At 42.7% G+C, this 13,503-nt stretch overlaps 1 protein-coding gene across 5 annotated transcripts in view; it reads right to left on the bottom strand.

Annotated features, from left to right (window-relative positions):
- LOC111143713 (microtubule-actin crosslinking factor 1) overlaps positions 1–13,503 on the bottom strand; it is a 349,979-nt gene that overhangs the window by 158,054 nt on the left and 178,422 nt on the right. For all 5 annotated transcript variants that reach the window (XM_022497542.1, XM_022497538.1, XM_022497540.1 and 2 more), the window contains 13 exons: positions 9,750–9,916; positions 8,857–8,969; positions 8,649–8,755; positions 8,119–8,238; positions 7,872–7,967; positions 6,881–7,008; positions 6,705–6,798; positions 6,350–6,504; positions 5,279–5,555; positions 3,950–4,078; positions 3,011–3,088; positions 2,238–2,399; positions 82–186 (listed from right to left, as the gene is read on the bottom strand). In XM_022497542.1, the coding sequence (XP_022353250.1) occupies positions 82–186; positions 2,238–2,399; positions 3,011–3,088; positions 3,950–4,078; positions 5,279–5,555; positions 6,350–6,504; positions 6,705–6,798; positions 6,881–7,008; positions 7,872–7,967; positions 8,119–8,238; positions 8,649–8,755; positions 8,857–8,969; positions 9,750–9,916 (1,731 nt within the window). The remainder of the gene's footprint in view (positions 1–81; positions 187–2,237; positions 2,400–3,010; positions 3,089–3,949; positions 4,079–5,278; positions 5,556–6,349; positions 6,505–6,704; positions 6,799–6,880; positions 7,009–7,871; positions 7,968–8,118; positions 8,239–8,648; positions 8,756–8,856; positions 8,970–9,749; positions 9,917–13,503) is intronic.

The following is a 13,503-nucleotide window of genomic DNA, read 5'->3' as shown; positions in this document are numbered from 1 at the left end:
CAGAACAAAGTCTCAGATTTGAATGCTTCTCTAATGACAAGTTCTGAGCACTTGACTCCTTCACGTTCTCAAGTCACATACCTCCACGGTTTGCTTGGCTGGGTGGTTCTCAAGTGACAGCAACTCTGCTGTATCTTGTAGAGACCGAAACACATCCTGTTTCTCCTCCAGTTGCATTGTCAATTCCTGAAAATTGAATTCAGTTGCATGCAGTAAGTGCTATCAAAGGGGGAGGAGAATAAGGAAAAGGCTGTATTCCCTGCCCAACTTTATTTATTTATTTATTTATTTATAGAGTTTATTCATTTATTTATATATTTTTTAAGATTTTGTTTATTTCTTTGACAGAGAGAGATCACAAGTAGGCAGAGAGGTATGCAGAGGGTCGGGGGAAGCAGGCTCTCCGCTGAGCAGAGGGCCTGATGTGGGGCTTGATCCCAGGACCCTGAGATCATGACCTGAGCAGAAGGCAGAGGCTTAACCCACTGAGCCACCCAGGTGCCCCAAGGTTATTTATTTATTTGGTAGAGAGAGACAGCGAGAGAGGGAGCACAGGCAGGAGTGAGCGAGAGAGAAGCAGGCTTCCCACCAAGCAGGGGGCCCGATGCAGGGCTCACTGGGCTCAGTCATGACCTGAAATCATGACCTGAGCCAAAGGCAGACACTTAATGACTGAGACACCCAGGCACCCCTCCTGCCCGACTTTAAAGGAGCATTCAACACAGGGTTAGTGCCAAGATGAGAAGAATAAACAGCACATGCCAGAGGGTTTCAGAGAAGAGCAAAAATGTTAGGATTACTGGAGAATGATTCACAAAGGATATGGGACCTGGGCCAGACCTGAGGAAGCAGGGGAATACAGGATGAGCACTGGACACAGAGGAAGGAGATAACTGGACAGGTGGGTCTGATTCATGTCCCCACTGGCCTAACATAGTACCTGACACACCCTTAGATCCCAATCACTGACTGGCAGGCTTTGCTCAGACTATTCCACTGGCCTGCAGTGCCCTCCACTGCCTTTAAATTCTTTTAAGAGTACAGGACACAACTTAGATGCTAGCTCTTCTGTGAAGCTAGGTATGGATCCCTGCTGTCAGATCTGGTCCCTTCTTTCTAAGCACTTTCTTTTTATCTTCACCATAGCTTCATTTCTATTCTCAGACAGACTGTTTTCTATATTATAGCATCTATTCTTTCTCCTTTACTACAGAAGAATCAGATACCGTTCTCCAATCAGGAGACATTTATATTTTTTAAACTCTAATTGAATTTAAAAGTATCTAAATTAAGTGTTAGTAAAAAAGCTTCCCATTTGCATAGAGTTTACAAAATCCTTAAAAACTTCTGAGATGTGGAAATACACTTAACAAAAATGACCCTACTTGTATTCACTGAAAAAGAGTAAAAAGTATTATACCATTCCCCAATGCTGAATTTCCCTTCCCATTTTACAGATGAAGATTTTTGATGAAAAAATTATTAAATGAACTTAAGAGAGTTCAGAATTTGTGAGAAGCCAAGAGTATACCTCAATTAAACAATATCTAAGCCCTCTACTAAGTGTTTTGCCTATAGTAGCTAGTCAATCTTTTACACAATCCTTTGAAGTGGTACTATTGCCCCATTTTATAGAAGTCCAGAGAGATTAAATAACTTGCTTAGGGTCACAGAGCCAGTAAGTGGAGAAGAATTTGAACCCAGGTCTCTTTCACTCCAAAGCCTATCATCTTAAACACAAAGCTATTCTGAAAGGACTCAACTTTCAGACTGATACTCTTTGTCCAAGACATTGCATTTCTTTCTTTCTTTCTTCTTTTTTTAAATTTATTTGAGAGAGACAGCGAGTGAGAGAGAGAGAGAAAGAGAGAGAGAAAAGGAGCAGGGAGAGGGGCAGCAGGAAAGGGAGAAGCAGATATCCAACTGAACAGGGAACCTGATGTGGGGCTCAATCCCGGGACTCCAGGATCATGACCTGAGCCAAAGGCAGGCACTGAGCTGACAGCCACCCAGGCATCCCAACAGGCTGCCTTTCTAAATGCATTCTAAGGTAAATACATTCTAGAGCTCACATTCCCCTCTCTCCATGTACAGTTCTCACACGCACAGGTGCATTTAAGCAGGGAAGTCCTTATTTCTACCTAGCGAAAGCAAATCCAGAAATCCAAGCTCTCAACAGACTCTCTGATTTCTTCTGCTAATACATAAATATGACAGGTCTGTTGTGCTAGACTCACAGAGAAGTAGTTTCTCTTGGCTGAGATGTTGGGATTGTTGTCACTCCAATCATAAGCGAGCTCCTCCTCCTCCTTCTCATTCAACCAGATCAACTCAGCAGTAGCTCTGGAGACAAATTTATGCAGGCTCTGAAGGTGCCTCATCCGGAAGCTAGAAGTTTCCTAGACAAAGCAAGGATTATAAGGTTAGATTGCCAGCCTTTCCTCTGTAGAAGATAGCACATGTGACATCAAAGCAAAGAATAATCCAGGAAATAAATTGAGCCTTGATTTTTCATCTCTGGGTGCTTCTCCATGAACTCAAATTTAGTACAAGTTTGATACAGGACTCCCAGAGCCCTGGTCAATCCCAGCAAGAAATTAGAATTCACCAGGCTTTTCTGGGGCTCTCTGAATAAAGAATGATCCTAGGCCTGTCCTACTCTGGACAATCTCGAAAGACAAGAATGAAGAAGAGATTGAAGAGGAGTCTCCTTCCTGCTAATCTTGAACTTTTAGTTTTGGTGTCTCAAAGCACATAAGTCACTGCTTTGGTGAAACACGGAAACTAGGACAGGATTTACTTAATTAAAACTTTCTGGGGCAGTGGTTTCTGATCCACTAAGAAAACTGAGAAAATGTTATAATACATATGAATAATTGCAAAGTAAGTGATATAATCTAATAAACAGAAAACCAAAACAGGGCTGAACCATAACTTTCTGAATTAGCAAAGACAGTTGTTTGGAAAGAACTGGATTGTCCATAAAAAGAACAAAAGAGCCAAAACTCACCTTCAGTTTACAATACTGTGTCTCCAACTTTCCAAGAGTTTCAACATAACTGGTATGGAAATTTTGGGACATTTTTCCCTGACAAGAAAGGCATGAAATAAAGATACGTTAGAGAAAAAGTAAGTAAACTATATGTACAGTGTGGTTTCAACTATGTAGGCACACAGATAGGGACTGGTTAGCTGAGATAACAACTCTCTGGGTCAGGTTTTAAAGCCTGGGGCAGCACTGGGTGAGGGATAGTCCAGCGGGGGTGAATACAACTGACAGATCTCGTGCTTCCAGCAACTCTGGGAGGTTTCTAGAAAAACCTACGTCTGATGATTCCCAAACTACTCAATTGCTTTTTTGACGGGAAAAGTTGAAATTACAAAAGGGAAGACAGAATGAGGGAGGGAGAGACTTATTGAACAGTTTCTCCATACCAGATCTCCCTGCAGGCAGGAGGTGAAGTGGAAGGAGCATGAAGTTTTGGAGTAGAGGGCCTGTGTTTAGCAACTGCATTCACTACATACTGATTTTGACCTCAGCTTTCAGTATCACAATTCTTTTTAGTAAAAAGGGTTAATAAAAATACCTTGCTCTTAAGGGTATTTCAAAGGGCAGAAGAGACACTTCATGCGGAAAGGGAATTTGTTGTAATTCAGCTCATGGTTACCATTCTTTTCCAGAGCTCCCTCATCCTATGTCTGGTTTGTTTTTGTTTTTGTTTTTGTTTTAAAGTAGGCTCTATGCCCAGCGTGGAGCCCAACATGGGACTTGAACTCACAACCCCAAGATCAAGACCTGAGCTGAGATCAAGAATCAGATGCTGAAGTGACTGAGCCACCCAGGTGCCCCTAGAGTCCCCTTCTCGGAAATAGCTGTCCAGTGCACACCACTCCATTACCCGCCCTGCCTCACTGCACCCTGCCATAATGCATTCTGAATGCCACGCACCTCATACAACCTGGCCTCTTTGACACTTGAGCCCAGTTCTTCCACACTGGTCTGGATATGCTGCTGTGTTTCCAGCTGCAACTCCACACTAGGCAGGTCATTGCCCCACTCTGCTCGCTCCAGTTTCATCTGGAAAGGAAAAAAAAAAAATACGTATATAATTGACTAAATAGACAAACAGAAAATTTTCAGGACTGATGTTGGGTAAGGGGGTTGAGGGTGGAAGACTGGGCAAGAGGACACCTAGGCCATCTCCATCATGGTCTCTTACAGGAAAACATGCCAACATTACCCCCAACGAGCTGGAGCCTAGACCCCACCAACTACTGCAACAAGGGCAGCCTTCTGCCACTGCATTACAGGATACATGCCTGAGTTTACCAAGCAGAAAGGTGTTTCCATGGCTGAAAATTAACTTCATAAACTTTAGGCCTTTTCCTTAATAGACACTCTTCATTTCACAATCAGAATGGATTTAAGAAAGAAACAGCTAAAAATGTTAAACTTCATTCATGGCATCAACTACTGACCAATGGCAGGTAATTTTCAAATAGTTTGTCTTTGGATGTTTTTATTTATTGGTACCTGGGGAATCCACCATCATGGGAAGAATTTAAAAGAAAACAAAAGGATGGGGTGCGTGGGTGGCTCAGTCAGTTAAGTGTCTACCTTCAACTCAGGTCATGACCTGAGGTCCTAGGACTGAGCCGGTGTCAGGCTCCCTGCTCAAGGGTAAGTCTGCTTCTCCCTCTTCCTCCCCCTGTTGGTGCACTCACTCTCTCTCTTTCCAATAAATAAATAAATAAATAAATAAATAAATAAATAAATAAAATCTTAAAAATAAAGAAAACAAAAGGATTAGAAGGATAAAAAGGACAATATCGAACTTGAACCACGATCCTAGAATACATGTGAACAGTGCCCCTAAGAACTACGAAACACAGGGAGATGGGCTTCAACTCACAAGGTAAGACCAGCAACAAAGAGTGAAGAATCAGCTCCCCTGCCAATGAGGAAAGGTCCGAAAAGGTGACTGAGAATACGTAGGCTGCAGTTTCTTCCATCAGCTCCACTTTCAGCAGTTAGCTGAAGGGAACAGACTCCCAAAGGACTTCAAATCAGAAAAACCTATGCTATTTGGTATAGGATTTTTGAGGATTTGAGCTGACATCACCCACTTAACATTTGAGAAAGGGGCTTGAGTCCCCAGCAGCATTAATAATTAAGAGAGTTTACACCAGGGGCATAGAGCAACCTGACCCCTTTAGACAAGCTGCTGGATCCAGCAAACCTGAATGTACTGCATAAACATTTGGAACATACACCCACCTGCATTTCTTCTACCCAAGACAGTAGTTCATACACAAATCGAAGATTGCCTTCATCCTCAGAGGAGGAGATAGACACAAGTTCAGCCCGAGTCATGGGCTTCCGGAACCAGGAGGTAGAGGAAGAATGGGTTCCCTTAGTCAAGGGCTCTGCTTTCAGATGAGTAGTGGTTAAAGCAGAGGGCGGAGCCAATTCAAGTGACGTGAAATGGCCCTTTCGATACAAGTTTGTGCACTCCAGACGCAAGGTGACCAGCTCGTCCTGTAGGCGCATAACCCTGAAATGCAAGAAGAGAAAACAGGAAGGGGCTTAAATCTGTAACTCACTTTTTTTTTTTTAAAGTAGGAAGCCCAACGTGCAGCTTGAACTCACAGCCCTGAGATCAGAGTCACATGCTCCACTGACCGAGCCAGTCAGGTGCCCCTGCAATGCAATTTTTAAGATAAAATATTCCCTATCCATTTGATAAGGATGAGATAAAAATAAAGATGAGATCATATCAGGAAAATTGTTTTGAAAAAGAAGTGTTATATGAATGCAAGGTGATATTAACATCTTCATCATTCAGAGCTGTTGAGGCAAATGCCAAATTACAGTGTTAACTGGAAGGAGGCAAACCAGTATCTGCTTATTTAACTTTTGGATAGTATAACGGAATGAACAATGGATTACGGGTCAAAAGAAATGAGTCTTAGTCTTGGCTCTGTACAAACTACGTGACTTAGATGATCCTTATCCTCTCTATGGGGCTTGGTTTTCTTTTCTACAAAATGATGCATTCGATCAACAGCAGTTCTAACCTAAATGTGGTACTGTATCCCAGCAGGCCACTCTGAAATACGTGTGGGTGTTATAAGATCCCACAATGATGAGGGAATCCTATAGGTACTTAGTGGAAAGGGCCTGCAGTAAGGGGAAATTGTCCTTCACCATGAGAATTTTCCTGCCCCAAATACCTATAGTATCCCCACTGAGCCACTAACCTCTGACCCAAGATACAAGATTCCGGGGCTGACTCTTGATCTGTGACCCTCAGCAGTAAGCAAGCCCTCTGTGTCTCATGTTCCTCACCTAAAAGCCAGCTCTTCTAGCTGGTAGTAATTCTCATCCCGTAGGATCTGGAGGTCCACCTGCAGCTGCCTGATGAGACCTTCACATTCCTGAATGTACATGATGACATCTGACTCGCACTGTACTGGCTGTCCCGATTCCAGGTGAGCAGCGTCCTAAGAGAGAAAGGTAGTAATGGGCGTGGGAGAATACCAGTGCCCCCAGCCACACGGACCGAGAGAGCCAAAGGGTCACTGCACATCAAAGAGTGAGGAAGTGACACGGCTGGACTTGTCAGTTGTTAATCTGGACCATTAGAGCACAGGGTGAGAAGGGGAGAACACGGGACATGAGGAGAGAGACAGCACACACTCACAGCCTGCAGTGTATTCTTAGCTAGTGTCAGCTTCTCTTCACAGTTCAAAGCACCATTCTGGATTTTGTTCGCAATCTGTAGCAGCAATTCCAGCCTATATAAGATAAAAACCATAGTCACATGCCAGGCCCCAAGTGGATAGGTAACATCAGGTCGCCTTCAGACTCTGGGCCCACCTCTCCACAGCTGGGCGAAGTGACTTCTCCCGCTCCAGCATCTCAATGATGAGCTTTCCCCACTCTTCCTCCACATCATTCGGGTGATAACCTTGAGGCAGTTTAATTCGGCCAAATTCTATCCACGCCTAAAAAAATCCCAGAGACAACAGTTTATTCCAAAAACACAGCCATGCTCTCAGGCCCAGTTTTATGTATTCTTGCTACCTTACTCGTGCTTCTCCACCCTGCTGCCCACTGTTTCTCCCAATAAGAGGAAACAGCGGAATACTTAGCAGTTTCTCAACCTGAGATGAGAGCTGAGAAACCACCTCCAAAATACAGGGACTACTGCCTGTTTTAAATCTTTCCATTCCTTCTACATTTTCCACAAATCCTCCTGTCCTTTCAATAACCCCCCTTCCGGAAACACCCAATGCCCTAACCTATGGTTTCAAACACTCTAGGAATCAAAATGCGAAAGGAAGTCTCTTTCCTTTCCATCTCAGCAAAAGAATTCGCTTCCTTCTGAAAAACAGAAAACTCATTCTCAAAACGTGGCATTTCTGAATAAATGTGTTCCATTTTTCAAAAGCTTCTTCAAGGGGCACCTGGGTGGCTCAGTGGGTTAAAGCCTCTGCCTTCGGCCCAGGTCATGATCCCAGGGTCCTGGGATCGAGCCCCACGTCGGGCTCTCTGCTCAGCAGGGAGCCTGCTTCCCTTCCTCTCTCTCTGCCTGCCTCTTTGCCTGCTTGTGATCTCTGTCTGTCAAATAAATAAATAAAATCTTTAAAAAAAAAAAAAAAAAAAAACTTCTTCAAGAAATACAGATGGCTGATACTGCCCCTTTACCACAAACTTTCAAGACCGGCCTAAAAGTGAGGCTTGTTTGTCACCCTGAGAACATTGCTATTAATGCAGGTTGGGAAGAGGATGCAGGCCATCTAACAAAGAAGTAACAATAGGGCAAACCAACACACCCCAAGAATCTGCAAAGGATAAGCTTCCTTACCTCTAATAATTTATATAACTCCTCAATTCTTCCTTTTTCTCTCTCCTTGGCCAGAATTTCTGTTTCTTTGAAGTGTATATATTGGTTATAAAGTGCCTACAAAATTAACCTTTGGTAAATGAATGGACAGGTATAAGCAACCTGACCCGCCTTTTATCCCACCTCACCCAGGAGCCAGTAGCAACACGCTCTGAGACTTAATCCCAGGAATAAATTTATAAAAAACAACTTAAGCCCATGACTTTACCTTTAGTTCTACAGGGTTCTGGGGGAAAGATTTATCTGACATCAGTATTGTATGCTGTTTGATCCAGGGAATGAGGGAGTCCACTCGGCTTTGGTATTCTTGCCACCTGGAGTCTACTTCCTATTGCCAAAAGGTAGATATCACACACCTTCTGATTAGCGGTACACAAAACAAGCACAGGAGACAGTAGCTTAGGCCACCCCAAACCACATAAAATCCCCTTCCTCTGCCTCCACGGCTACTCAGCCTAATGCTTTGAGTCCCAGATTCAGAGCTCCTCAAGGGCTCTCAAGAGGGGATTCAATTTCCTGACACTAGAACAGTCTATACGGGATGCTAGAAAATTAGCAGCATCTGGATTCGTTCCCAGAGACCAAAGACAAAGACCATGTGTGAAGAGGATGTGGATTCACTTTGCTCTGTATAAACGTGCTATGCATACAGTGAGTGCTGGAGAAATAAGGTCTAATCAGTACATTCCACCCAAACACATCGAAGTCAGAAGGTATTTTGGGAAAGTGTTCTCATACCGTAGCACTGATCCCTTCTCCGCCCTCAGGGACTTTAGGGAAGGCATCATAAATTGAAGACACGTAAGTGATCACAGACTTTTCATCTGGAGATGGCACATCCACGTCTGAGAGAGAAAGGATAAGAAATTTCTCAGTCAGTACCGATGCAACTGCCAGGAGGACAATTAATATAAGGCAAACATACTCAACTCTGGCCAGGTCTCACCTTCGGCGTCCAGCAAGCGGGTAACCCCCAGTCTTTCTGCCACTTCAAAAGCCTGCTCCAAGTTCTCACGGTTACTTTGGATTTGTACCCTCTCCATATCCACCAGATCAGGTCTGTAAAAGTTCACCAAGGCACATGAAAGGCCACCATCTCCACACCACATATGAGTTCACACTAAGTAAACCTCTTAGAAGTACCCGGAGCTGGAATATGCTGATTGCATTAGAGAGAAAGCAAGAGGTTTAGAAAGGTGCTCATCACATTTTCAAGTACATGCCAGGAGCCCAGCACTCGCTCATTCTAAACACACACAGCAGGCAGGCTGGATTTCAGGGGAAAGGATCATAAACTAGTAGAGTAAAAACTGGGATGTGTTTCTGACCACTAGGAATGCAGTAATTTTTATTTTTGTCAGCAAAATTCCTCTCTTCCTGACTTCTCTCACCCCAGCCACCTGTTGTTCCTCATCCACTGTAAGCAAGCCCCACTTGAAGGCCTCTGCACTTGCCACTTCCTCCCAGTGCATCACTCTGACCCTGGAAGGCCTGCATGGCTCACTCCTTTACAGCTCTGCTCCAGCACCCTCATCAGAGAGGCATCTCCAGCGACCCTGTCCGAAACAACACACCCCATCCCTCTCTGCCTGTCCATGTGCTTACCATCATATAACACAAGGTGTTTGTCACCTAATAACAAATAAGCTCCATGAAAGCAAGAGCTGCTGTTATTTGTACCCGGTGCCTAGAATAGCAGGAGTTCAACACATATTCCTTTTTTAAATAAGTAAAACGAACCAGAGTCCTGAGTTTTGGTTGAGAGGAAAAGCAGCTTTATAACTTATTACAAAAAGATGGGCAGCTCCTCCAGGCACAGGGGAATTCTACTGCATTTACCTGTACCGGTGAATAAGTGCATTGAACATCTTCCCATCACTCCAGCAGGAGGAAAAATTGGTACATTTAATTCCTGTGTAACCAGCTGTCACCTTCTGGGTCCACAAGAGCAGCTTCTCCTTGGCTGACATGTCCCCTGACTCTCCACTAATGTAGATGTCAGAGATCTGCCAAAAGATGGGACACAGAGTACTTCAGTATAAATAAGATGAAGCCTTCTAACCTTCTCTTCTTCATGCGTATGGCTCTTAGAAGAAGGAGATCCAAGGCGGGCAGAACTTCAGACAACAACTCCAACATAGATTCATTCTCTTTCGTAGTCGAAGCGATGCAAATTAAAACCACAGAGGTCATTTTTCACCTACCAACCGGGGTAAGTTTTTTCTAATGATACTATCAGTACTGGAGAGAATACCTAACATGGGTTCTCACACACCACACTGCTGAGAGTGCACGTGACCTAACTCCTCCAGATGTCAGTTTTGAATCAAGTCTTAAAACGCACATACACTTGACAGGAAACCATCAGAGATACACGCAAAAAAGGTTTATCCAAGAATGCTTATCAAAATATGATAAACATTACAGCAAAAATTACAGAGCTTCAACTCTAATGAGGGATTGATTGATTACAAAGTAAGGGTATGCATACATAGTAGAATTCTCTTTAGGACTTAAAACGGTATGCTTTAACCAGTCTTAATGACATTGGAAAATTATCACCATATTTTATGAAAAGAAAAAGAATACAAACAAAGTAATATATAGTAATAGTGGTTTTGTGTAAAAGATATATTGAATACCTAAGTATACAGTCATATGTACAGATATATGTATGTGTACACAAGGTATGTGATAAATGCATATGTGTACATGAGAGTAAATAAGGCAAAATATAGGAGGGAAAGACACCAAACTAGTCATCACAGCTATCTCTAAGTGGTAGCATTAGAGGTGATATTTCTATTTTCCAAATTTTTTAGTCATATGCATTTTTATAAGAAAATGAACAGTTATTTTATGAAACCCCTCAAATCTAGCACTGGAACTACTTTAGAGAGAGGACGATGTGGGAGAGAAGTGCATGCCTTTGGTTCCACACAGACCTGGGCTTGAATCTCAACTTCACCAACTGTAAGCTGGGCCTCAGTCATAACATCTGTAAAGTGGGAATACTACCTACTACCCTTTCTCGGGATTGCTATAATAACCAACAAGATTATAAGTAAATCACCTAGTCCAAACACAGGCCTACGCGCAACAGAGTTCCATTCACTCTTCCTCATATGGAAGATGGTCTTCCTTTAATTCTTACTTCTATATAACTTTAAATGTTATCTTCAATTACTGGGTTTTATTTCATACATTTGATCTTATCTCCCTTAGACTACAGGTTTCCTGAGGAGCCAGTCCCATATCTTAATAATCAGAATGATCTAAAATTCAAGAGCAGCCCCTACGAGGGAAAGCTTGTCAAAGTGGCATGTTCAAGAAGTCAGGATTTTGTGGAAGAAATAACTTCCAACTCTGAGACTCAGTGACCACAGAGCTTCCATGCATCACCTACTACCTAGTGCTGTGCTGGTCACCTGCAGCATACTTAACATGTTTAATTAATACTCACTTAGTCTAAAAAGAAAACAATAGGCAAATGTAAAAAACTAAAATAAACAAACATATTCTGGGGTAAGACCCACCTAGAATCCTGAGACGCACTATTTTTTTGACAGCAAACTTACTTGTCAGTAAATTCAAAACAGCGTGTAGTATAACCAAACAAGTTTGAGCTAATATCAACAATGGTTGTCTCTCCTGGAGTGGGACTATGGGTAAGTTTCTTTTTACTTTTCTTTTCTTCAGACTTTAAAAAATGAATGTATTTTACTCTTATAATGAAAGCTACAAAATAACCTTTATCAATAAGAAAAAGAATAAGCCACTGAGTCAGAGAGACATGCATCTGAGAGGAGGAATGTAAACTCGGGCAAATAAATTATCTACGCTTCTTGCACCCCTTCTTCCCCATTTTTAAAAACAGAATAATAACTTTCTTATAGGGTCATTATAAGGAGAAAATAAAGTGATGTAGGTAATGTGCCTAGGGAATAAGCATTTCCTTTCTGTCATATTAAAACAGCATACTGGGGTGCCTGGATGGCTCAGTTGGTTAAGCGTCGCCTTCGGCTCAGGTCATGATTCCAGGGTCCTGGGATCAAGCCCTATATCAGGCTACCTGTTCAGCAGGGAGCCTGCTTCTCCCTCTCCCGTTCCACCTGCTTCTGCTCCCCCTCTGCCCCATCAAATAAATAAATAAAATGTTTAAAAAAACTGTATGCCCAGCACAATTCTGGGGCTGGGTGTTTTGGGCAGGGAAGGCACAGGCATGTCAGTAGAATACCTGTCTCTCAGCTATCTCCATCAGGTGTAGCACTGTGAAAGGAGTAGCTCCCTGGTGGTCAGTACAAGGGCCAATCAACAATAAGGCACTTCCAAGTCTCTGAATAGAATTTACAAACTCAACTCCTGGCAGATAAGACTAAGTATCTGGTGAAGGTATTCTAAATTCAGAAAAACACAGGGTCAGGAATTTTAACACTCCACAAGTACACAAGAAAGCTGAAGACTACTAAACAGTACTAACGTGTCTGAAGAAAGACTATAGGAACACAAGAGTATGAGTAGCCTGCATAGAGTCTAGAAAAGGGGAATCAATACGTGTTGCCTCCAAGACTGTGATGGCAAAATGGTGGCATAACCCAGTAGATTCCAGGATTCTCGTCCCCTTGACAGGTGCATTTCTACAGGAGAAATCAGGTTTCCAAACTTTGATGATGCCAGTTAGTAAGATCACCCTACAAATCTATCCTTTCCACCCACTATCTCATTGCTTTGACTCCATGTTCACCTGACAATCTTCAGATTAGTATTTGCTCACGATACAGATTTCCTAAAGCAACAAAATGCACTGAGTGGTCAGTTCGAATACTGTAGCACTTGGAGGTTATAACTCATATGTAAATTAATTTATATCAGTTAATCTCTAGCAAGTATGACCACTGTGAGTTAATACCTTAAAATTTAGTCAACTCCAAGTATGCTGGGGAAAAAAAATGTACAGAGTTGCAAAGCGGAGGGCCCAACCATGGACCACAGTATCCAAGTCATCATCCTGTGACTCCGGGTGAAAACCAGCCCCTCCCCAGGACCAATTCTATTCCAGTTCTCCTTAACAACACTTCAAGATGCTCGTGTCAGTGGCTAGATACCACCCACCACCGACAGATCCCACTGCTTCCACGGTAGCTGCCTCACACACATAAGAAGACAAAAACACTGTCAGGAACAGGATATGCTGAAGTGAAAAGGGATAGAATCCGAACAAACAAGAGGAAATCTGAGTATTTAGGTTCTTTGTTAAAAAAAAATTCCACTTAATTAGCTGGCATTGTATGTCCAATACAACTACAGTCAATCTCTGGTGTATCCTATCTGCCAATCACAGTTATCTTGTATATCACACTGAAAATAGTTCAATGAACAGCTTTCCTTCAGATTTTCCACACAGCTATAATGAGACAGGGAAATGGCTGGATCCCTCAGGGAAAGGAAAAATGCCCTGTCTGGATTAGGGCCTTTCCTAGCCTGTGAACTGGATGAGAAAAATGAGATTATCATCACAACCATCTCAGTAATTAAATTGGGTTTTTGTTCACCTCTTCATGGAATGCTCACATGTGATGTGCATAGTGCTGTC

The sequence above is a fragment of the Enhydra lutris genome, unplaced genomic scaffold (genome assembly GCF_002288905.1).
Source record: "Enhydra lutris kenyoni isolate GAN:26980312 unplaced genomic scaffold, ASM228890v2 scaffoldscaffold9, whole genome shotgun sequence".
Lineage (NCBI taxonomy): Eukaryota > Metazoa > Chordata > Mammalia > Carnivora > Mustelidae > Enhydra > Enhydra lutris.
Note: the sequence above shows the minus strand (reverse complement) of the source record. Positions and strands in the feature narration are given on the sequence as shown.